A 24,244-nucleotide genomic window follows, 5' to 3' on the forward strand; every position below is an offset into this window, starting at 1 on the left:
TGTTTTCTGTATACTTACATAGGTCTATTTCTGTTAAATTTATTTACATTCATATTCTAGTTTCACATACATGACATAGTTGTAGTCCATATAATTTTGACCTCTTGAAAGGTTATTTTAAAGGGAAAATTCGCGATTTTTTACCTTTCATCTTATTTTGTTCATAATACCATAAAAAACATATTTACCAAGTTTTATCTGGATATGAACACTAATAAAGAAGAAAATTGGGAATTAATAATTTAATTTATTCCAACTTCCTGACTTATGTGACGTAGTTTAAGTCTTTTTGCATGCCGGGAGTGAATAAATCTCGTTGTAAGTCTTGTTCGTTAATCATCTAATAACGCGATTTAAAGCGCATCGACGACTTTTGGCGTAGCTATTAACCAACTAATAATTAAGAAAGTAAAGTGATCCGCCGTGCAACTTTCAAAATTAAAATGTACAATTTATATTTAAAGGATTTCTGATATGATTATAGTAATAAAAGTAAATCATACAATAGAATATATTTTCATGAATTTTTTTTCCGACGGATATTTTGAACAAACATATATAACTGATATTGTTTTACAAATGCATGTTTGTATTCTCACCTGAAAGCTTTGCCTTCAGTCTAGTACTGTGTAAATACAATGTGTATTGTACTGTGACACTAAGTGACCACCTGTTGAATGCGTGGTTAAATTCAAGGTAATTAAAAGATTAGCATTCTGTAATTCTATTCTTTTGATCTTCACTCAGTGAATTTTAGCCAACACGGTTCACCGTTACAGGTGTGAACAACATTTCGTATGAATGATAAAAACATTAATTATTTGGGGAGGAATATGGTGGCAAAATACCTGAATCGCCGTTATATACATGTATATCTTTTATATTTTGCGTAAGCTTAATTTTAAAATAGATAGGTGAGTATTTTGTTGTAACATCGAAATTCTGAATTACTTTCAATTAAATAATTTTACAAATAAAAATGGCCCACGAAAACGAGCTTATAAACCAAACACTGTACTTACTTTTTCAAATTATCATGGGTATTAACCGTGAATATTTCAATGTTTAGAGAAAATTATCGCGGTTACATGATAAATATAGGTTGGTCCGTCCACATCGATCTACATTTACCTAATCGGGAATGCCCTTATTAAAATATTTAAAATCTCACAACGTATACTTACTTTAGCTATTTGACCAACGATGTTTAAAAAAAATAACAGAATCAATCTAACGTCAACTTTCCTTTTTTGAATGGAGACAGACCGGAGGAATCAATTTTCAATGTGCTTTATATCTTGTACCTTTGCAAGACTTATCATTCATTCATAAACCCACTTTATACCAGAGACATATATGTCAGTCTTAACTGACAAGAATACACCTAAAGCGGACAAGCAGTATTTTCTTTAAGTTTCTGTGATTTAATACCAAGAAAGAAAAAAATCCCGAAATTAATTTGATACTTTGATACTCAATATTTTTCCTGGAAAATATTCATATCCTCGTTTGGTCTGAAAATAAGATAAGAATTTGGTATACAGAACATGCAGAAGTGTGAATTTCATAAAACCTTGTTATATCAGAAACCATTATAAATGTGAACCTGTATACGTAAGACCTCATGGGACGTCACCTAACCACATACAGGTAATATACAAGTAGCTCTGTTATACCCGGAAATGTCAAGGTAAATCACTACCGATACAGAATGTACCAATGCAAAGAAAATTCTGATGATTGTGAAGCATGACCATTCATGATTTTAGAGGAGTCTTAGGTGGAAATTGCCGGTACGATTTAAATTCTGACTATATTTTTTTCTCTCAATTTAAATCACTGAACTTAAAAAAAAAGAAATATACGCCCAAGATCAGAATTCTTCATGTAAATTCAAAAATACAACGTTCTTATTTTGTAACTTTCGATATACTTCACCCCCCCCCCCCCCCCCCCCAACCCATCGATTAAGAATGACAAGTGTACGTGAAATTCTATAGTTGCCTGTGAGACTTTTTTTTACCAGATATGCGACTTTTCGTATTTATATTTTCTCTTATATTACTCTCATTTAATATTTTATGCATAAGTGCAATATTAGGAATGGTTTATCCCCCCTCCCTTTTAAGCTAACTAAATAAATTAATCAACCTTCTAGCTGACCAGACGTTAACACATCTACTATCAGTCAATTCGGAGTGAAGTTTCTTTATTTCTTCAAATAAGCTTTTTGGGGATCATTAGTGTACGTCCAGTGGCATATATATTACATGCATGTCGGATCAGGAAAATTGACATGAGGTATAATAGAACCATGTTCACATTATTACATTATTATATATAATACACAACAATTGAAATGATGACGACTTTCTTAAACTGTTCAAAATAATCTTATGGAAATAAAAATCTGTGATTTTACTATGTGCATAACTTTGATGAACCAAAGCAAGTTAGATATAAATAAATAAAATAAATAAAATAAATAAAATAAATAAAATAAATAAAATAAATAATTATTTTATTATAGTGTCACATATTTGATCAAACAATATATATATACAACAATTCATAATAAAAACAGAGATCAAATATCCAGCCTTAGAATAGACTTATGAGACACTTAGATATCGACCTGTATTTAAATCAGATTTGTTTTTGATGTTTCTCTCGTATATTCAATATATCTCGTATATTCAATATACATGTATATATTCTAAATTGCGACTATCTATAGTTCCGTAACCTTCTATCTAGGCGTATAATCCAATGATCGACAAGTGCGTACATTTTGTAAAATCAATATTTGTACGTTTCAAAATGTCCATAATTATTGACAACGAGTAATTACTTACATTTTCCCCAATTTACGTTTGGAAAATATGTAAATATATTTTTATTTTATCAAATCTTTTTTTGGAATTATTTAGATTTTCATAAATGTTATTTATAAACAAGCGTATGAGTTTAGTCATATATATAATGGCTATTATATCTATGGTTTAGTAAAGACTAGCATATCACTATCGGACACGCAAGACAAAGATGTATATTCACCTGATAGTTTCAAAATGGAAAGTTACAAGTTATCGGCCGTGTACACTTCTCAATACCCTCAGAGGTGAAGTGATGCACGAACTTGCTTTATGTAATTGTGTAATAAGAGTTTTAAAGCCCGACAAGAAATCGATTGAATACCTGGACGTGTCAACTCACAATACCTCTGGGAACAATTCCTTTAGCAATGCTGGTGATCAGATAAGGGAAGGTCCGAATTTATTTAAATAAGATTATTACATGAATGAATTATGAACACACTAGATTTTCGAAAACATTTTTACACGGAACACTTAATTTATCACTTTGAACTTTTTAACTAATTTCCATTAACATTTCTTGTTTCAAAACCTTAGTAAAAAAAAAACAGTTTCAAAACGACAGACCATAGTACTAGTTATTAAAAAAAAATTATATATAATTACATTTTCCGTATCAAGTTAGTTAGGAAAGGTTGCATGCACAACCATGTCTATTATAATCTTTTTTTGTGACCCGGGAAACTGTTTAGGCGTTCCTTGTCGGGTAAAACAACCGTACGCTTGACAAGATATCGACACTCAATTACGGCTACGTTAGGTTACTGCTTGTTTTGGTCCTTTGTGGTTTATAGATATATCGTGGTTTCTATTCAGGGATGATGTCAAAATGGCCGCACACGGAGAAGTGATACTCTAAATTTAAAATCGATGGTGATCTCTTATCTAGCAGAATTAAACTTTAATATTTATGAATTTGTGGTTTTTTATACATAATCAACATAATATCAATTTTTCATTTTTTTGCGAAGTTTCCCTTTAATGTGACATCTTTCTATGACGTCCTAACCGTCATAACGATGAAGCCAAATTTTTTTGGCTGGACTTTCCTCTCAACTTTGTGACCCAATTTTGCCATGAAATCTTTACTGACGGCTAGAAATTTTTGCATACACATATATGATAATTCTGACTTTTTTGTGTGCTTGTTGGTGCAACATATTTCCTGAAATATCCAAAATTAATGATAGAAAAAGTTACAATTCCATCCTAGATGATGATGACCTACTTTTTTCAAATTGTTAACCAGATTCCCACAAGAATCTTCCCTTTCCAATAGAGTAAAATAAATCTACAAATCGAAAACTAACAATATCTAGATAAAATGAATCATCATTCTCTCCCCTATTCATGATGTCACAAATTGCACTCATTTTCATTTTCATCAAAAATTCTATGAAATGGTAAAAATTCCATTGATTTTTTGGACAGGAGACAGAGAGCCGAGTGGTCTAAATAGTTAACTACTGTAATCACTAGCCAGTCAACACTGAGGTTGTGAGTTTGAACCCGGCTCGTGTCAGGGTGCACTCAACTCCAATCTTATTTGACTAGGATTGTCAATTTCCTACCGAAGGTCATGATTTTCTCTGGGCACTCTGACTTCCTACACCAATAAATACTGACCCCCACGAAATAGCACAACAGTGCTGAAAGTGGCGTTAAACACCAATCAATCAATAGAGTGCATGCGCCGACAAAAAAGATATTTTCACAGTTATGTTTGTTATAACATTTAAATATCTGACTTGATATTTATTTGTCGACGCCTGCCCTCTATGTTTTCTAGACCTTAATTTGGTTAAAATCCGGATAATTTTGTCAAATTTCCCTAAAATTTGTATTTTTGACCTATTTGGGATGCAAAATATCAACGCTAAAAAAACTTGAACAAAAAAATTCTATTTAATTTTCTCGCATGTCTTTTAATCATTATGAACATTTTTTATCTTGAAACATTGAACTTAAAAATCAGGGTCAAATATGGCAAGTGCACAGTACGGCCCTTACCGAACTTACTCCTTTTACAGAGTCAAACAGTTGTTTGACAGTTATTTGAAAGTTTATCTTATTTTATTCATAAATCCACTTTCAATATTTAGTGTTCAATGGAACTCTGTCCATTGCTATCTAGTGAAAGTTCTCTCATTTGGCAACATACAGTGCCACATCTCCTTATTTAATATGAATTCCCTAGGAGTTCAGTATTTTTGCTATTTATGAAATTCTAAATTGTTCAAATAATTTTTAATAATTCTTTGATCTTTGTTAATTTGAAATAACTCCCTTTCGCTTAGTACTGTTTTTCAGATCCAAGCTAGTATTACATGTAACTGATCCATGTGATAGGAAATATCTTTTTTACTAACCCAAGCTAGTATTAACTGATCCATGTGATAGGAAATATATATTTAACAAACCAAAGCTAGTATTAACTGATCCATGTGATAGGAAATATCTATTTTACAAACCCAAGCTAGTATTTACTGATCCATGTGATAGGAAATATCTATTTTACAAAATCGTGCTGATCACTATTTGACATTGTAGTAAAAGAACAAATTTATATTACACCAATTAATCAAGTAAGAATAATGGAACAATTGAGTTGGCTTTTGGATTTATAAGAAGTGTTTAAACCGTACAATGAAACTGCTATGCAATGGTCAATAGGTCTTATTTGGGACTTAAAAGCATTTCCCAAGGTACATGTAGGTGACAGTCTGGCTGAACCTTAGGACCGGCAAGACATGTTATCTGTAACTGGTTTTTAAGGCAATTGCCTTTATGCTTTGGTGACACTGCCATATTTGTGACCTAGATTTATGCCAAACTGGTTGAAGTAGATTCTTCTTCTGCTATGAAAAATATAAGCGAGGCAGAAGTAAATTAAAGTAAATGATAACTTTATCATGTATTTTAACTAAATATGTACACCTGTATAATGAAGCCTGAGTATACCTGTTGCATCAGGCTTTGCCTCAGTTTTATTTAGGAAATGTCTTCTGGTTTTATATATTAAAAGTTGGATACTCTCTCATGCTAATTTCCAGGGTACAAAACATTTAATAGCATGACAAGACATTGTTATAATTTGTACTTTTTTCATGGTGGTTTCCTGTGTACTATCCTGACATTGTACTTTCTCATGCTGATTTCATAGGTATATGTACTAGCCTGATTGTATTTTCTAATGCTGATTTCTTTGGAACTAGTCTAACATTGTAGTTTCTCACACTGATTTCCTGGGTTCTAACTTGACATTGTACTTTCTCATGCTGATTTCCTAGGTACTAACTTGACATTGTACTTTCTCATGCTGATTTCCTATGTATTATCCTGGCATTGTACTTTTTCATGCTGACTTCAGATGTTTTAGCCTGACATTGTACTTTTTCATGCTGTTTTTCTTGGAACTAGCCCCTTACTTTTTACTTTTTCATGCTGGTGTCTTATATTAGGTACAATCTCCTGACATTGTACTTTCTCATGCTTATTTCCTAGTTACTGGCACCTGCCATTGTATTTTCTCATTCTTATTTCCTAGTTACTGGTACCTGACATTGTACTTTCTCGTGCTTATTTCAAAGAGACTAACCTGACATTGTACTTTCTCATTCTTATTTTCTAGTTACTGGCACCTGACATTGTACTTTCTCATGCTTATTTCCTAGTTACTAGCACCTGACATTGTACTTTCTCATGCTTATTTCCTAGTTACTGGCACCTGACATTGTACTTTCTCGTTCTTATTTCCTAGTTACTGGCACCTGACATTGTACTTTCTCATGCTTATTTCAAAGGGACTAACTTGACATTGTACTTTCTCATGCTTATTTCCTAGTTACTGGCACCTGACATTGTACTTCCGCATGCTTATTTCCTAGTTACTGGCACCTGACATTGTACTTTCTCATGCTTATTTCATAGTTACTGGCACCTGCCATTGTACTTTCTCGTTCTTATTTCCTAGTTACTGGCACCTGACATTGTACTTTCTCATGCTTATTTCAAAGGGACTAACCTGACATTGTACTTTCTCATGCTTATTTCCAAGTTACTGGCACCTGGCATTGTACTTTCTCATTCTTATTTCAAAGGGACTAACCTGGTATTGTACTTTCTCATGCTTATTTCCTAGTTACTGGCACCTGACATTGTACTTTCTCGCTCTTATTTCAAAGGGACTAACCTGACATTGTATATTCTCATGCTGATTTCCAAGTTACAAGCCCCTGACATTGTACTTTCTCATACTTATTTCCTAGGTACAAGCCCCTGACATTGTACTTTCTCATACTGATTTCATTGGTACAAGCCCCTGACATTGTACTTTCTCATACTGATTTCCTAGGTACAAGCTTTTGACATTGTTCTTTCTCATACTTAATTCATAGGTACTAGCCTGATATTTTATTTTCTCATGCTAATGTCATGCTTGGTACAAGTTTGACTACTTTCTCATTCTGATTTATTTGTACTAGACTGACATTGTCAGGGGTGTAGCTGGACTTGAATAAAGTGCAATCATAACTATCGGCGAGCGAAGCGAGGTGAAATTTTTTTGGACATTTTATGCAGAAAATGATTACTTTTTTCGGGCATTTTCCCGGTATGCCATGCTTATGAAATTCACATCACTCCTTTACACCCAAACTCCTATTTTGTGAATACTTGTGGACTTTATAGTGATTCGGCAATGGAGGAGGCTATGGACCTCTCAAAGTCCCCAGCTGGTCCAGGGTAGCACCCTAGTCGGGGATCCAGGGCAGCACCGTAGACGGTGGTCCAGGGAAGCGAATCCTCATGAAGCTCCGGGCATATGAGTAATTACAGTGACTGCTTTGAACATGAAAAATACTCTATCTGTTTCTTACTATACCATATTTTCATGAAACGATAGTAAAAGTCTAGTGAGTACCGTAATTTGCTGCTTATATTATTAACATGGTTATTTTCAAATATAAAATAAATTTTATAAAACGGGAAGATCAAGAAGAGTCGACAACCGAAGAGTTAATCAATGGACAATTGACAAACCCGGGAACAGATAAGACACAAAATAAGAAACAAAAACATTCAACATTGAAAACTAAATACAGATGGACCCAGAAAACAATGTGGCGACTTCCGGTGCTCCTGAAGGGTAAGCAGTTCCTGCTTCTTGCAAGACACCCGTAGTGTTTCTCACGAAGGTCATTCTCAAATCAAAGGAGAGGTTTCTACGACAACGGTAGAAGGTCATTTGGGACATAGATACCCAAGGTGAATTAATAGTCTATTGGATGAACAGACAATGGATATTCGAAATCTAACGGCCACTTTTAAGTCTTGACTTATAAGTAAGGGATATAAATATAAGATGTTTTCAAGGTGATTGTATTGAGCCTGTATTATTAAATGTTAATACTGCATGTAAGACTTAAAGTATAGTTATTATCGAAAGTCCATATATCTATTTTTTGCCAAGGAAAATGATTGCAGAACTCTCTCGGTGTTGATATCCATTTCTTTGTGAACATGTATGAGCGCCAATGAAGATAGTCTGTCCTGTACCATGGTTGAACGGAGATAAGTTTTTGGTCGCCGTAATGCACTAAATGACTGTTCAGTAGTTGATGTAGTTACTGGCTTGTAACTAGAATTGAGAAGATTGCAAATATTGAAGGATATAGTTCCTTATTAGTCACTGCTAGAGACGACATCAGAGATTTGGGCTTTAAACATCGCCCGACACGATAATTTGTAAAGACTAAAGACTATCCGTAATTCAATTTCAGAATTATTATTTTTTGTGAAAAAAATGTGCAAGCAAATGATTTTTTGCGTGAAGGCAGCTACGCGCCTGATTGTTCTTTCTCTTATTGTTCTAAATGACTAAATAAAATCCAATAAGAGTCTTGACAAAGGAAGAATTGAAAAATCATATTTGTCCAGATAAAGGAGTGCTAATGGTTTCTTTGATTATTTATAAGAAACAAATATATTAGATATTTAATTTTGTTATCTGAATAAAAACAAATAATTTTGAGTAATTGGCCTTAAAGATTCCCTAGAGATCAATTCTTGATAACATGAATGTAAAGAAACTGAGAATAAAAACAAAGAATTGTGAGTTACTGGCCTTACAGATTCCTGAGAGATCAATTCTTGATAACATGAATGTAAACCTCATCAATAAGATGACTCATACTCTGCTCAGTATTATACACTGTAAACAATGACCACCTGCAACATTACCTGTGTATTACAATTATTGTGGACTGTAATCATATGTATATATTGAATTTAATAATGTGTTTGGATGTTTAACTAGTGTATAATTTGATTACAGGTAGGTAATTTAATTTGTTTGTAAAAGAGTGATAAAGACATTTGAGATATCAGATGTACAGTGTAACTCTTTATGTTTGTTTACATAGATGTTTCATCTTCTAAGTTTGACTGGATAATTCACAGGAATTTATTTTAAAGTATGATTGCTTGGAATTGTATTTAAGGTTCAATAAGTTGTTGAATTACAGCTCAGATAAGGATGTGCCAATGAAATTCTTAGTTTCAATAACTGTGTAGGTTAATGTGTAAAGAACATATGGAATAGCATTAGATAATAACATATTTTTATAGGGAAAGCCTTGTTAATTTTTTTTCAATATTGAAATACTAATGTCGGAAATGTAAAAGCAGTTTTAGAATTTATTTAATTTCCTCAGGGGTTTCAAAAAATTAAGTTTTTTACATCAATTATTCCTTGCATATTATTCTAATTCACCGTTTCAGAATCTAATGCATTCTTGGGAATATTTTCAAAAGCGTACACCAAAACGTTGTGATTGGTTTAAAACGTTCTAAACAATGGAAATTCAACCAATGACGTACCGTTATTTTCATTTTGGTGTACACACAATGATATTACCCATAATCCTTTAGATTCTGAAAAGGCGAATTGAGGTGCTGACACATGATGATACTGTAACTGTCAGAGTCTTATACAAACGGTGAGTGAAACCAGTCCTATTTATAATGCACTTGTGTCAGACAACAGCTGATGTGGTGGCTCAACCTTTTAGACTGAACAAAACAACTATAAAATGCAGTACTAAAGACCTCTTGGTATACCTCTAGTGTTTATTTATAAATTATGTGTACTCTGATCTTATCATTATGTCATTGCCCAAACCCCTATATGCCATTTTATAGATTTTCTGGTGGGTTTCAACCCACCTCAGCTGAAAGATTGTCATTTTCAGTCTATTTTTCAATTTTAGTACAACTTTGAGGGATGTCTTGCTGGGGAATTCTTAGTGGCCATCAAATGACTCCCACCTCCATCTGATTTTGGCTACTTTTCATATTTTTTCTGATTTTGAACTGTAAGAAGGGAATTCAGGTTGTCATATTTTCATAACAACACATCTGGGAAGAGTTTATGGACTTGAACTCCCTGCTGTCAACTAAAAAGTATGGAGTGTCATATGGCTATCAAAGAATGACAGTTGCAATCGTGACTACAGGTGGGATTTGGGTCGAACGGGTTAAGTCTTTTTCTGCTGATATAGCAATGATTTTCTAAATATATAACATAAGATTTGAGTTTGATACATGTGATATACTCATCACTATTTATATTCACACGTTAATTTTCTACTCGCAAAAGCCATGAAAATATACGTTTGTTTACAGTAATTAAATTTTGGGTATGTAAAAAAATGTGCATTTACTCCTTGTTTGCCCTTCATTTGTCATTTAGATTATGACTTTGTAAACTTCAAGTATCTCTTGTATCATACATACAGAAACATTACTGGAACTTTTTAATTCTGATACATTGATTAATAGATCTGTAAAAACTTAATCGGATTATCTTCACATATTTCATAAAATTTGTTTTAATTAAAGTTTCATTGACTTGTTTTTCTTTTTAAAGAGTTTTAAGTTATCCTTCTTCTAAAATTGTTGGGCTATCTTGGATGTTTTAAAAATTGGAATTTGAAACCCCCAAGTAAACAATATGAAAAATACAAAAAGAATGCAGTGGGAAAGCTAGTGAACGATAACAAAAGAAAATTCACTCTTCTTATGATAGAGTCAAGAAAGTCAATAATCATGATAATAAAACAATACCGGTGACGATACTGATTTTAAGTTATTTCTAAATGATAATTGAATTATTTGTTAAACTGTGTTTTTAGAAAAATACATGCAAATACATGATACTTTTGTTCAGTATTTATCGAGATAATTGCATTAGAAGCTTGTGAAACTGAAATTTAAAAAATGCCAATCTTTGCTGCATATTGATAAAAAAAATTGGAAAAAATCATGTGCATACAAAATCTAAAGATCTTTTTGGTCAACAATTTTCGGAGAGTTCCACAAAGTCCTTAGCATGTTACAATTTCCCAAAGTATACTTATTTTTTCACACCTAAGTTATTGAGCACATCGGTCTGCTCTTGTCACATGTACATTCAATACAGAAATATTGTCTTTTGGTGAATATAAAAATTTAAGTCTGTTTGTGCAGGTTAAGAAATTAAAGATAACTATTCTTATAACGTAGGTATCTTTCTACTATTTTTTTATACAATTTTAAGAAAAGGTCGTCTCGATTTTTATACGACCGCAAAAAAAATTTCTCGTCGTATATTGGTATGACCTTGGCGTCGTCGTCGTCCGAAGACACATTGGTTTTTGCACTCTAACTTTAGTTTAAGTGAATGGATCTCTATGAAATTTTACCATAAGGTTCAATACCACAAAAGGAAGGTTGGGATTGATTTTGGGGGTTATGGTACCAACAGTTACGGAAAAAGGGGCCAAAAATAAGCATTTTTGTAACTTCCAGACATAACTTGTGTGTTAGTGTTTGGATCTCTCTGACATTGTACCACAAGGTTCCATATCACAAAGGGAATGCTGGGATTGATTTTGGGGGTAACTGCCTCTAAATTTTAGGAATTAGGGGCCAAAAAAGGGGCAAAAAACAAGCATTTTTCTAGTTTCATGACAATAACTTGTGTGTAAGTGTATGGATCTTTCTGAAATTGTACTACAAGGTTCCATATCACAAAGAGAAAGCTGGAATTGAATTTGGGAGTAATCGCCCAAAACGTTTAGGAATAAGGGGCCAAAAATAAGCATTTTTCTAGTTTCCAGACAATAACTTGTGTTCAAGTGTATGGATCTCTCTGAAATTGTACTGCAAGGTATAATACCACAAAGGGAAAGCTGGGATTGATTTTGGGGGTAATTGCCTCAAAATTTTAGGAATTAGGGGCAAAAAAGGGGCAAAAAAACAAGCAATTTTTCTAGTTTCAGGACAATAACTTGTGTGTAAGTGTATGGATCTTTATGAAATTGTACTACAAGGTTCCATATCACAAAGGGAAAGCTGGGTTTGAGTTTGGGGGTAATTGCCCTAAACCTTAAGGAATTTGGGGCCAAAAAACAAGCATTTTTCTAGTTTCCAGACAATAACTTGTGTTCAAGTGTACGGATCTCTCTGAATTTGTACTGCAAGGTACCATACCACAAAGGGAAGGCTGGGATTGAGTTTGGGGGTGATGAATCATAAGGGGGTTCAAAAAATTTGAGGGGGGATTTTTTTTTCCTTTTTTTTTCTTTAAAATTTTCCATTTTAAATTGGTTATTTCTGATTTATATATAAAAGCAAATAATAATGATATAGTTTGAATAGGTTAATTAAAATTTTTTTAAGTTCTTAGACCACATTCAATCTGTGTCAGAAACCTATGCTGTGTCAAATATTTAATCACAATCCAAATTCAGTGCTGTATCAAGCTTGAATGTTGTTTCCATACTTGCCCCAACTGTTCAGGGTTTGACCACTGCGGTCGTATCAAGCTGCGCCCAGGGGAGCATTTTATTGTACATGTATTGGTGGTCTTCTCGATTTATTCACATTCAATGTTTACATCGAGATAAGGTCCGTTTGAATTTGCTTAGTAACTTAATTTCAAAAGTGCCAATCTTTGCTGCATATCAATCGATTCCTTTGGAATTTTTTCCACGACTTTCTCTGATCTAGCTGTATATATATAAATGGATAATTAGCATGTTCCAGAGAGGTATACAGCCAGTAAAAAAATAAATTGAAGTTGGTACTCCAAGAATTTATTCCCATATCAACATTTTAAACCAATTTTACATCAAGCTTCTATAGTCTGCTGTACTCATCGTTTGCTACTTAAAAAAGGAAATGGAAGATTTGTTTCAACTTATTTCTATTTCTACTATTTACCAGAACGTTTTCTCGTGAATCCATAATTGATAGCGTCCTTGCTAAAACTGGACAAACGTTGAGAAGATCTAGTTTTCAGTGTTTACAGGGGAGGTAATATTTTGTCACTAGATTTCCCACTGAATGTGTATACATTTTATTTCATTATTTTTGCACAACATATGCATGAGGAGAATTTACTGCTGATAAATTTTAGTCCTGTATGTACATGCAGGCTGAGTCTGTCCACGAAATCCGAAGAAAATCCTGTCCAAGATGACAGCTGTGCGGCTGGGTTTTCCTTCTCTGACTCAGTCTCATGATGTTAAAACATACAATTCTTTATGAAACTGGAGAAGAAATAATCCTTTTCCAATATTTTTCTGTGATATTTGATTCAATAAATTGAATACAAGTTCAGAAAAAATCCAAAGTAATGATCCTAAATTAGAACACTTTGAACATTCAAATAGTGCCCAGAAAACTGGTCAGTTTCAACAAGGGACTTTCAAGTCTGATTTAGATACTAGATGAAATTTAATTTTAGTCTTAATTTGGCAAGAGTAATCTAATTATTTGTTCTTATGTCTGAATATTTACTTCAATTAGTACACTGTTACATGGGTATTTTAAAAAGTCTCAAATAAAAGTAAAATTCTTATTACACATTTAGTCCAAAACTATTGCGGGTTTTACTGGATCAAACAGCTTATTAGACTTAGAAAGATGTAAGTCTTGGTCGGACCAGTAAAAGACCCCCATCAAACCAACTTTGATTGGACCTAAGAAATGATTGATAAGGAGCTAGAAAACCCTATAGATTAATCATGCAGTTTGTTACTACACTAAAGCCCCCCCCCCCCCCCCAACCCCCCAACCCCCCAACCCCCCAACCCAAACCCCAACCTCAATGATTAATGTGCAAATGAATGTGTAATAAATAAAGGATGAAATGGTTAAGAAACATAACAATCAATTATTACATAATTTTACTTGCCATAAAAATAATGGATTTTGTGTTCTATAGTACTGCATTCAATAATGCTAATGAGTGCCACGATGGGAAATTTATTGAAATATTTGAAAACAGAAAATTTTCTGGCTAGATGAGCATTCATGGAATTGCTTTTTCTGCATGATAGAAGTCGTCTCTTTTGTAAGTTTTATAGGCTCTATCATGATTTTGTTGACTGTTATATATGGAATATTTGTATTAAAGATAACTAAGGGTTACGTTCCATTTTTTGTAGCTACATTCCTCCTTACATCACTGAATGTTCCACTTGTTGTAGCTACATTCCTCCCTTACATAGTTTAGGACATCACTGAATGTTCCACTTGTTGTAGCTACATTCCTCCCTTACATAGTTATGGACATCACTGAATGTTCCACTTGTTGTAGCTACATTCCTCCCTTACATAGTTTAGGACATCACTGAATGTTCCACTTGTTGTAGCTACATTCCTCCCTTACATAGTTTAGGACATCACTGAATGTTCCACTTGTTGTAGCTACATTCCTCCCTTACATAGTTTAGGACATCACTGAATGTTCCACTTGTTGTAGCTACATTCCTCCCTTACATAGTTTAGGACATCACTGAATGTTCCACTTGTTGTAGCTACATTCCTCCCTTACATAGTTATGGACATCACTCATTGGCACTCATACCACATCTTCTTATATCTAATCACTGAATGTTCCACTTGTTGTAGCTACATTCCTCCCTTACATAGTTTAGGACATCACTGAATGTTCCACTTGTTGTAGCTACATTCCTCCCTTACATAGTTTAGGACATCACTGAATGTTCCACTTGTTGTAGCTACATTCCTCCCTTACATAGTTTAGGACATCACTGAATGTTCCACTTGTTGTATCTACATTCCTCCCTTACATAGTTATGGACATCATTGAATGTTCCACTTGTTGTAGCTACATTCCTCCCTTACATAGTTTAGGACATCACTGAATGTTCCACCTGTTGTAGCTACATTCCTCCCTTACATAGTTTAGGACATCACTGAATGTTTCACTTGTTGTAGCTACATTCCTCCCTTACATAGTTTAGGACATCACTGAATGTTCCACTTGTTGTATCTACATTCCTCCCTTACATAGTTTAGGACATCACTGAATGTTCAACTTGTTGTAGCTACATTCCTCCCTTACATAGTTTAGGACATCACTGAATGTTCCACTTGTTGTATCTACATTCCTCCCTTACATAGTTTAGGACATCACTGAATGTTCCACTTGTTGTAGCTACATTCTTCCCTTACATAGTTTAGGACATCACTGAATGTTCCACTTGTTGAAGCTACATACCTCCTTACATAGTTAAAGACATCACTGAATGCATTTCACCTGTGCCATGAGCGACATTACAGGTGCTAATAGAATTGCTAAAAATGCTTACTCTTCCAAGTCACAGAGATTATCCCTAAATTCATTTTACATGTTTAAAGGGGGTTGTGTTGTCTTTGCTTTAGCTCTCTGTGTTGTATCTTGTATTTTTCCCTCAAATCATATGATTTTTACATGTACCCAAGTATAGTGTCTATCAACCTTATAACAAAAACCTGTCCTTTCAAACTTCTCTAATGTTGTAGGTTAAGATTATTTTCATATACATGTACCAATGGTTTATTTGTAAGGGTTATACAACAGACATATACATGTACCAATGGTTTATTTGTAAGGGTTATACAACAGACATATACATGTACCAATGGTTTATTTGTTAGGGTTATACAACAGACATATACATGTACCAATGGTTTATTTGAGGGTTATACAACAGACATATAAATATACCAATGGTTTATTTGAGGGTTATACAACAGACATATACATGTACCAATGGTTTATATGTAAGGGTTATACAACAGACATATACATGTACCAATGGTTTATTTGTTAGGGTTATACAACAGACATATACATGTACCAATGGTTTATTTGTTAGAGTTATACAACAGACATATACATGTACCAATGGTTTATTTGTTAGGGTTATACAACAGACATATACATGTACCAATGGTTTATTTGTAAGGGTTATACAACAGACATATACATGTACCAATGGTTTATTTGTTAGAGTTATACAACAGACATATACATGTACCAATGGTTTATTTGTAAGGGTTATACAACAGACATATACATGTACCAATGGTTTATTTGTAAGGGTTATACAACAGACATATACATGTACCAATGGTTTATTTGAGGGTTATACAAAAGACATATACATGTACCAATGGTTTATTTGTAAGGGTTATACAAAAGACATATACATGTACCAATGGTTTATTTGTAAGGGTTATACAACAGACATATACATGTACCAATGGTTTATTTGTAAGGGTTATACAACAGACATATACATGTACCAATGGTTTATTTGTAAGGGTTATACAACAGACATATACATGTACCAATGGTTTATTTGTAAGGGTTATACAACAGACATATACATGTACCAATGGTTTATATGTAAGGGTTATACAACAGACATATACATGTACCAATGGTTTATTTGAGGGTTATACAACAGACATATACATGTACCAATGGTTTATTTGAGGGTTATACAACAGACATATACATGTACCAATGGTTTATTTGTAAGGGTTATACAACAGACATTTTCCGACCTGTTATTTTATGTTTTTAACAGTTTGACTCATCATCAGATTATAACTGGAGTAAGGACTGCTTACCCTTCTAGAGCTCATAAGTAACTGGAGTAAGGACTGCTTACCCTTCTAGAAATCATAAGTAACTGGAGTAAGGACTGCTTACCCTTCTAGAGCTCATAAGTAACTGGAGTAAGGACTGCAGTAAGGACTGCTGACCCTTTTAGAGCTCATGAGTAACTGGAGTAAGGACTGCTTACCCTTCTCGAGCTCATAAGTAACTGGAGTAAGGACTGCTTACCCTTCTAGAGCTCATGAGTAACTGGAGTAAGGACTGCTTACCCTTTTAGAGCTCATAAGTAACTGGAGTAAGGACTGCTTACCCTTCTCGAGCTCATAAGTAACTGGAGTAAGGACTGCTTACCCTTTTAGAGCTCATAAGTAACTGGAGTAAGGACTGCTTACCCTTCTCGAGCTCATAAGTAACTGGAGTAAGGACTGCTTACCCTTTTAGAGCTCATGAGTAACTGGAGTAAGGACTGCTTACCCTTTTAGAGCTCATAAGTAACTGGAGTAAGGACTGCTTACCCTTTTAGAGCTCATGAGTAACTGGAGTAAGGACTGCTTACCCTTCTCGAGCTCATAAGTAACTGGAGTAAGGACTGCTTACCCTTCTCGAGCTCATAAGTAACTGGAGTAAGGACTGCTTACCCTTCTCGAGCTCATAAGTAACTGGAGTAAGGACTGCTTACCCTTTTAGAGCTCATAAGTAACTGGAGTAAGGACTGCTTACCCTTCTAGAGCTCATGAGTAACTGGAGTAAGGACTGCTTACCCTTTTAGAGCTCATAAGTAACTGGAGTAAGGACTGCTTACCCTTCTCGAGCTCATAAGTAACTGGAGTAAGGACTGCTTACCCTTTTAGAGCTCATAAGTAACTGGAGTAAGGACTGCTTACCCTTCTCGAGCTCATAAGTAACTGGAGTAAGGACTGCTTACCCTTTTAGAGCTCATGAGTAACTGGAGTAAGGACTGCTTACCCTTCTCGAGCTCATAAGTAACTGGAGTAAGGACTGCTTACCCTTCTCGAGCTCATAAGTAACTGGAGTAAGGACTGCTTACCCTTCTCGAGCTCATAAGTAACTGGAGTAAGGACTGCTTACCCTTTTAGAGCTCATAAGTAACTGGAGTAAGGACTGCTTACCCTTCTCGAGCTCATAAGTAACTGGAGTAAGGACTGCTTACCCTTCTCGAGCTCATAAGTAACTGGAGTAAGGACTGCTTACCCTTCTCGAGCACATGAGTTTACTCCAGTTATTTATTGGAGTTAGACATGTTGCTCAAAGTATTATCTTGTTTTTCTTTTTCATGATATTGTTTTTCTCTGGACTTTTAGTTTTTTGTTTGCTCATTTGGTATCATCTTCCTTTTATTAAAGTATAAAATATTAAATAGAAATTCACTAACAATGTTATTATTTGTACAACATCAAAGTTCCATACATTTTTTGTACAACATCAAAGTTCCATACATTTTTGTACAGTCCACAACTTTATTTTTTAATTAGCAAATAATGAACATTATAAATGTTGTGACTCTGTTTTCCGTCACTGTTTATGCTCTACCAAAAAACTTTGTTTTCTGCCCATGACTCATAAAAAAGGGGGGTGGATGTCTTCTAAGGAGTTGATGTTGATGGTATGGTAGTAACGTAGTCTGTTAAATTAATTAACTAATTGTCCGGACTCTGGGATTAGCGGTAGATTTATTGTAGAGACTCGTCTACTGTTTAACACCCTATTTTGATCTCTAGACATTTGTGTGTTGTTAGGTTACTGTCTCACTGACACATACCCCAAATTATCTTCTATTCATATGGTACAAAACAACTGTCAGCTTCTCACAACAGATTTTAGATTGATTGAGAATTTTAAGTAGTAACTGTATTAATACTGTAAGTAGAGGAGATATTTATCATTGATTAGTAATCCTATTATAATCTGTTTAGGTACTGACTCAGCCTGAAGTGAAAGTCACTCAAAAAACATAATAGGGTACACAAATATCTTCTTTTTTTTCTGTTGTGGAAAATTTTGGTCAATGAATCATAAGGAAAAAGCTGTTGACCATCACTGAATCATACAGTTTGATATTAGTACCAAGGGGGTCCCGTCAAATTAGATGACTAATATTGTGTAGATATTGTTTATGAATACATTAGCTATAAGTAAAATCAATGTACTGAGATATATTCCACTCAACTGTAACATTACTTGCTATCTGCACTGGAATGTTAAAACTCATCTGATTTAATCTGACTTTTCTCTTATTACAAAAATATGTGTGTGTCTGTGTGTATCTGCAGTACACTAGTTCATGTGTCTTTATCTGAGAATTGTTTACAGTAGAATTATTTTTATATTTAGGATTTAGCAAATAAGAATTGTTTTATATAGTTTGAAGAGGACCATTTTTATACTATTAGGTATGTTATTTTGATGTACTTACAATTTGATGATTGTTGAGTTGTTTACATGCTATAAGTAGATCAGGTGTTAACAACAATCAACTGTATTGTAGAGTGTAAGAGATTGTAAATATTGACTACAGATCTACATACATAATGTTGAATCATACCAATTAATACCCAGACTTCTGTAAACAATGTTGTGTGTCCCTGTAGACCTCTGTACTTACTGAGAGCTGTCATGTTGTACAAGTTAATAACATTGGGTTGACTAAAGAGGACCCCCAGACAGTCAGGAGCTATGGACACACCAAACAACTGATCATTATCATTTTGAGTAAGACCTGAAGGTTATTAACATGGGGTTGACTGTAGAGGATCCTCAGACAGTCAGGTGATTAGACTATGGGCACACCAAACAACTGACCATTATCATTTTGAGTAAGACCTGAAGGTTATTAACATTGGGTTGACTATAGAGGATCCTCAGACAGTCAGCTGGTGATTAGACTATGGGCACACCAAACAACTGACCATTATCATTTTGAGTAAGACCTGAAGGTTATTAACATTGGGTTGACTATAGAGGATCCTCAGACAGTCAGGTGTTTAGACTATGGACACACCAAACAACTGACCATTATCATTTTGAGTAAGACCTGAAGGTTATTGTCCCCCGAGTAACTAGTTGTGGGGGATATGGAAATACAGGGCGTCCGTCTGTGTGTCCATCCGTCCGTCCGGTCTTGTTAGCGCTCTCACAGGTACAATTCTTGGCAGATTTTTATAAAACTTATACTATAGGTTAATATCAGCAATATCTCGGACAAGTTGTATAATGGTGGATGATCGACTTTTTTTAAAAGAGTTATGCCCCTTGGAAATATTAAATTTATGGAAAATGGCCTCGTTAGCGCTCTCATGGGTACAATTCTTGCCAGATTTTTATAAAACTTATACTATAGGTTAATATCAGCAATATCTCAGACAAGTTTTATAATGGTGGACGATCGACTTTTTTTAAAAGAGCTTATGCCCCTTGGAAATATAAAATATGTGCAATGCGGGAGACATTGGAACTCTGTTCTTTTATTAACATGGGGTTGACTAAAGAGGATCCCCAGACAGTCAGGTGATTAGACTATGGACACACCAAACAGCTGACCATTAACTTTTTTAGTAAGACATGAAGGATCATCCAGACATAGTCATTTAGCACATGGATTGAATTTTTGCATTTTTATTTCTTCACTTTTGGTTCAGTTTAGTGAATATTATCAAAATTATGCTAAAATACATGTTCCTATACATTTTTTATACTGTTTGTTTCAGGTTTTGAACAAAATGCATATTTATTTTCCTTTTACATCCTTAATGAGGTTTTGATATGAGAACTTAACTGATGATATTAAAGAAAAAAATTGATAGATAGTAAATGTAAAAATCACATATCCTCTGATGTGTTATATGTCTAACTTAAGTATCATAAAGAATAAAATTATAAGCAGTTATATATATGTGCAAATTTATTAAACATAGGATGTAAAGTTGCTTCCCTTTTATTAGATTTGTCTTTACTATTTTACAAATAATTTTGATGCTATTTGAAAAATACAGAAGCTCAGATTTGTTGTTCTCACTGAAAACATTTTTCTTAGAATTTGTAAGCAACTGCATTATAATTAGTAAAGCTCAGTTACCCCAAACATCTAAACAACAGTAATGTAAGCAGCCGTCTATGCAGGATAACCAATTAATTGTCAAGCAGAATGGTGCCAAGCCATGATGTTTCTCCATTAACTAGATATTTTATAGTGGTTTAATGCTCACATTTTAAATCTATCATAGTTGCTTTCTCCTAAAAACCTCCTTGTATTACAGCTAAATGAATATTGATATCCAGTTATAATACAGATTCAATAAAGCTTGACAACCTGCCAGTTTTATCAATGATATAACCAAATACATTGTATTTACCAAGATTGCAGATTTCCTATGTATTTGATGTGTATTTACTCTACCATTTTATTATAAATTCAGAATGTCAATCAAATAACAATAACTGGAGGGCCAAAACCTGTGCTGTTTCTAGAATCCTATCATGGAAATGATCTTCATTTGAATACCCCAAAGAGATTTATAAAAAGATACCACATAAATAGCTTTCTTGAAATGAGATTTATCATGGGCTTTAATCTTGTCATGAGGAAGAGTCCAGTAAACTGATTACTCTTTTAGAGCGCTGTAACACCTGTAGCCTACTTACATGACAGAATGTGATACTTTTAAATAAAAAATGCAAGAAAAATATAATAATAAAATATTGCATGCAAATTGAATTGTAAAATAATATAAAAAACATGAAAAAATTTACAAATGTAAAAGGAACAAAAAACTGTTGGAACTTTTATGTCTTTCAATGTACATGTATATATGTACATTCTGATGATAAGTCATGGCCCAGGACGGGTAACCTTTCCTGCTCCTTTAATTGTACATGTATATATGTACAATCTGATGATAAGTCATGGCCCAGGACAGGTAACCTTTCCTGCTCCTTTAATTGTACATGTATATATGTACAATCTGATGATAAGTCATGGCCCAGGACAGGTAACCTTTCCTGCTCCTTTAATTGTACATGTATATAAGTACAATATGATGATAAGTCATGGCCCAGGACGGATAACCTTTCCTGCTCCTTTAATTGTACATGTATATATGTACAATCTGATGATAAGTCATGGCCCAGGACGGGTAACCTTTCCTGCTCCTTTAATTGTACATGTATATATGTACAATCTGATGATAAGTCATGGCCCAGGACGGGTAACCTTTCCTGCTCCTTTAATTGTTCATGTATATATGTACAATCTGATGATAAGTCATGGCCCAGGACGGGTAACCTTTCCTGCTCCTTTAATTGTACATGTATATATGTACAATCTGATGATAAGTCATGGCCCAGGACGTGTAACCTTTCCTGCTCCTTTAATTGTACATGTATATATGTACAATCTGATGATAAGTCATGGCCCAGGACGGGTAACCTTTCCTGCTCCTTTAATTGTTCATGTATATATGTACAATCTGATGATAAGTCATGGCCCAGGACGGGTAACCTTTCCTGCTCCTTTAATTGTACATGTATATATGTACATTCTGATGATAAGTCATGGCCCAGGACGGGTAACCTTTCCTGCTCCTTTAATTGTACATGTATATATGTACAATCTGATGATGAGTCATGGCCCAGGACGGATAACCTTTCCTGCTCCTTTAATTGCACATGTATATATGTACAATCTGATGATAAGTCATGGCCCAGGACGGGTAACCTTTCCTGCTCCTTTAATTGTACATGTATATATGTACATTCTGATGATAAGTCAATGGCCCAGGACAGGTAACCTTTCCTGCTCCTTTAATTGTACATGTATATAAGTACAATATGATGATAAGTCATGGCCCAGGACGGGTAACCTTTCCTGCTCCTTTAATTGTACATGTATATATGTACAATCTGATGATAAGTCATGGCCCAGGACGGGTAACCTTTCCTGCTCCTTTAATTGTACATGTATATAAGTACAATCTGATGATAAGTCATGGCCCAGGACGGGTAACCTTTCCTGCTCCTTTAATTGTACATGTATATATGTACATTCTGATGATAAGTCATGGCCCAGGACAGGTAACCTTTCCTGCTCCTTTAATTGTACATGTATATAAGTACAATCTGATGATAAGTCATGGCCCAGGACGGGTAACCTTTCCTGCTCCTTTAATTGTACATGTATATAAGTACAATATGATGATAAGTCATGGCCCAGGACAGGTAACCTTTCCTGCTCCTTTAATTGTACATGTATATATGTACATTCTGATGATAAGTCATGGCCCAGGACGGGTAACCTTTCCTGCTCCTTTAATTGTACATGTATATAAGTACAATCTGATGATAAGTCATGGCCCAGGACAGGTAACCTTTCCTGCTTCTTTAATTGTACATGTATATATGTACATTCTGATGATAAGTCATGGCCCAGGACGGGTAACCTTTCCTGCTTCTTTAATTGTACATGTATATAAGTACAATCTGATGATTAGTAGTGACCAAGGACAAGGAAGATGGGATTATGAACATATGACGAATGGAGAACATTTATTTTCAGCTGAGATACAATGTCTTTTAGCCAAGATTTGTTTTCTAATGTGTTGTGTACTCTGGTCATTTAAAAAAAATATTTATGTATTCAAATTCTTTTAAAACATAGAAATTGCACCTCAAAATGAATTTGTTATATTCAAATCTAGCATTTAAAATTGAATAAGTGTTACATGTTGATTATCTCTAATTTTACTACTAAATGGAGTGTTGATTACATTATACTGTCAAGGGAGTGCCCATAACATAATACAGTAATAACAGAGTATTATTGCTCATAAGAGTGTATAGGATATGATCCTAATGCATGATACATGTACTGTCATAAGGGAGTATTCATTCTTTGGAAATATCAATTACCTGTATTATTGAATAATATAAATAATGTAAATAGCTATGTTGCTAAAACAAACTTTTAACTGTAATTAACCTTTTTTCACTATTTGGTTTAAATGGTATATTTTATAATTTCAGAATCCAGGGTGACAATCATACAGAATGTCGGACTTTGAGGAGGGGGAGAAGCCGCCAGCCCCTCCTGTCAGGCATACAAGCACAAGGTAAGATAATAAGAGTTTTAGTCAACAACTCCTCCATACGGGTTTCTATATTTGCATTTTTATGAGGAACTTGTCCTTCATAATGTACTGTTTTAAACATGAAATAATACCACAAAATATGAAATGCTTGTATTATAATTTGTAAGTCATTCAATCAGTCATTAAACACGATTACATTTGTATAGACATAAGTTAACATAATATTGTTTTAGCTGAAGTACAAAATGTAGTACTTATGTCTGTCAAAATGTGAAGGATTCCTTTAATTCTACTCCATTACATAAGAA

At 34.1% G+C, this 24,244-nt stretch overlaps 1 protein-coding gene across 4 annotated transcripts in view; it reads left to right on the forward strand.

Moving 5' to 3' along the window:
* LOC127737290 (serine/threonine-protein kinase PAK 3-like) overlaps nt 1-24,244 on the forward strand; it is a 61,772-nt gene that overhangs the window by 684 nt on the left and 36,844 nt on the right. The window contains exons 1-2 of one of the 4 annotated variants that reach the window (XM_052247861.1): nt 9,070-9,210; nt 23,872-23,957. In XM_052247861.1, coding sequence (XP_052103821.1) covers nt 23,896-23,957 — 62 coding nt within the window. In that variant the 5' untranslated portion in view covers nt 9,070-9,210; nt 23,872-23,895. Of the gene's footprint in view, nt 1-9,069; nt 9,211-19,107; nt 19,248-23,690; nt 23,714-23,871; nt 23,958-24,244 lie in introns of those variants that run through there. The other 3 variants (XM_052247859.1, XM_052247860.1, XM_052247858.1) reach the window with 3 other exon arrangements.

Source organism: Mytilus californianus, unplaced genomic scaffold (genome assembly GCF_021869535.1).
Source record: "Mytilus californianus isolate M0D057914Y unplaced genomic scaffold, xbMytCali1.0.p SCAF_4, whole genome shotgun sequence".
NCBI lineage: Eukaryota > Metazoa > Mollusca > Bivalvia > Mytilida > Mytilidae > Mytilus > Mytilus californianus.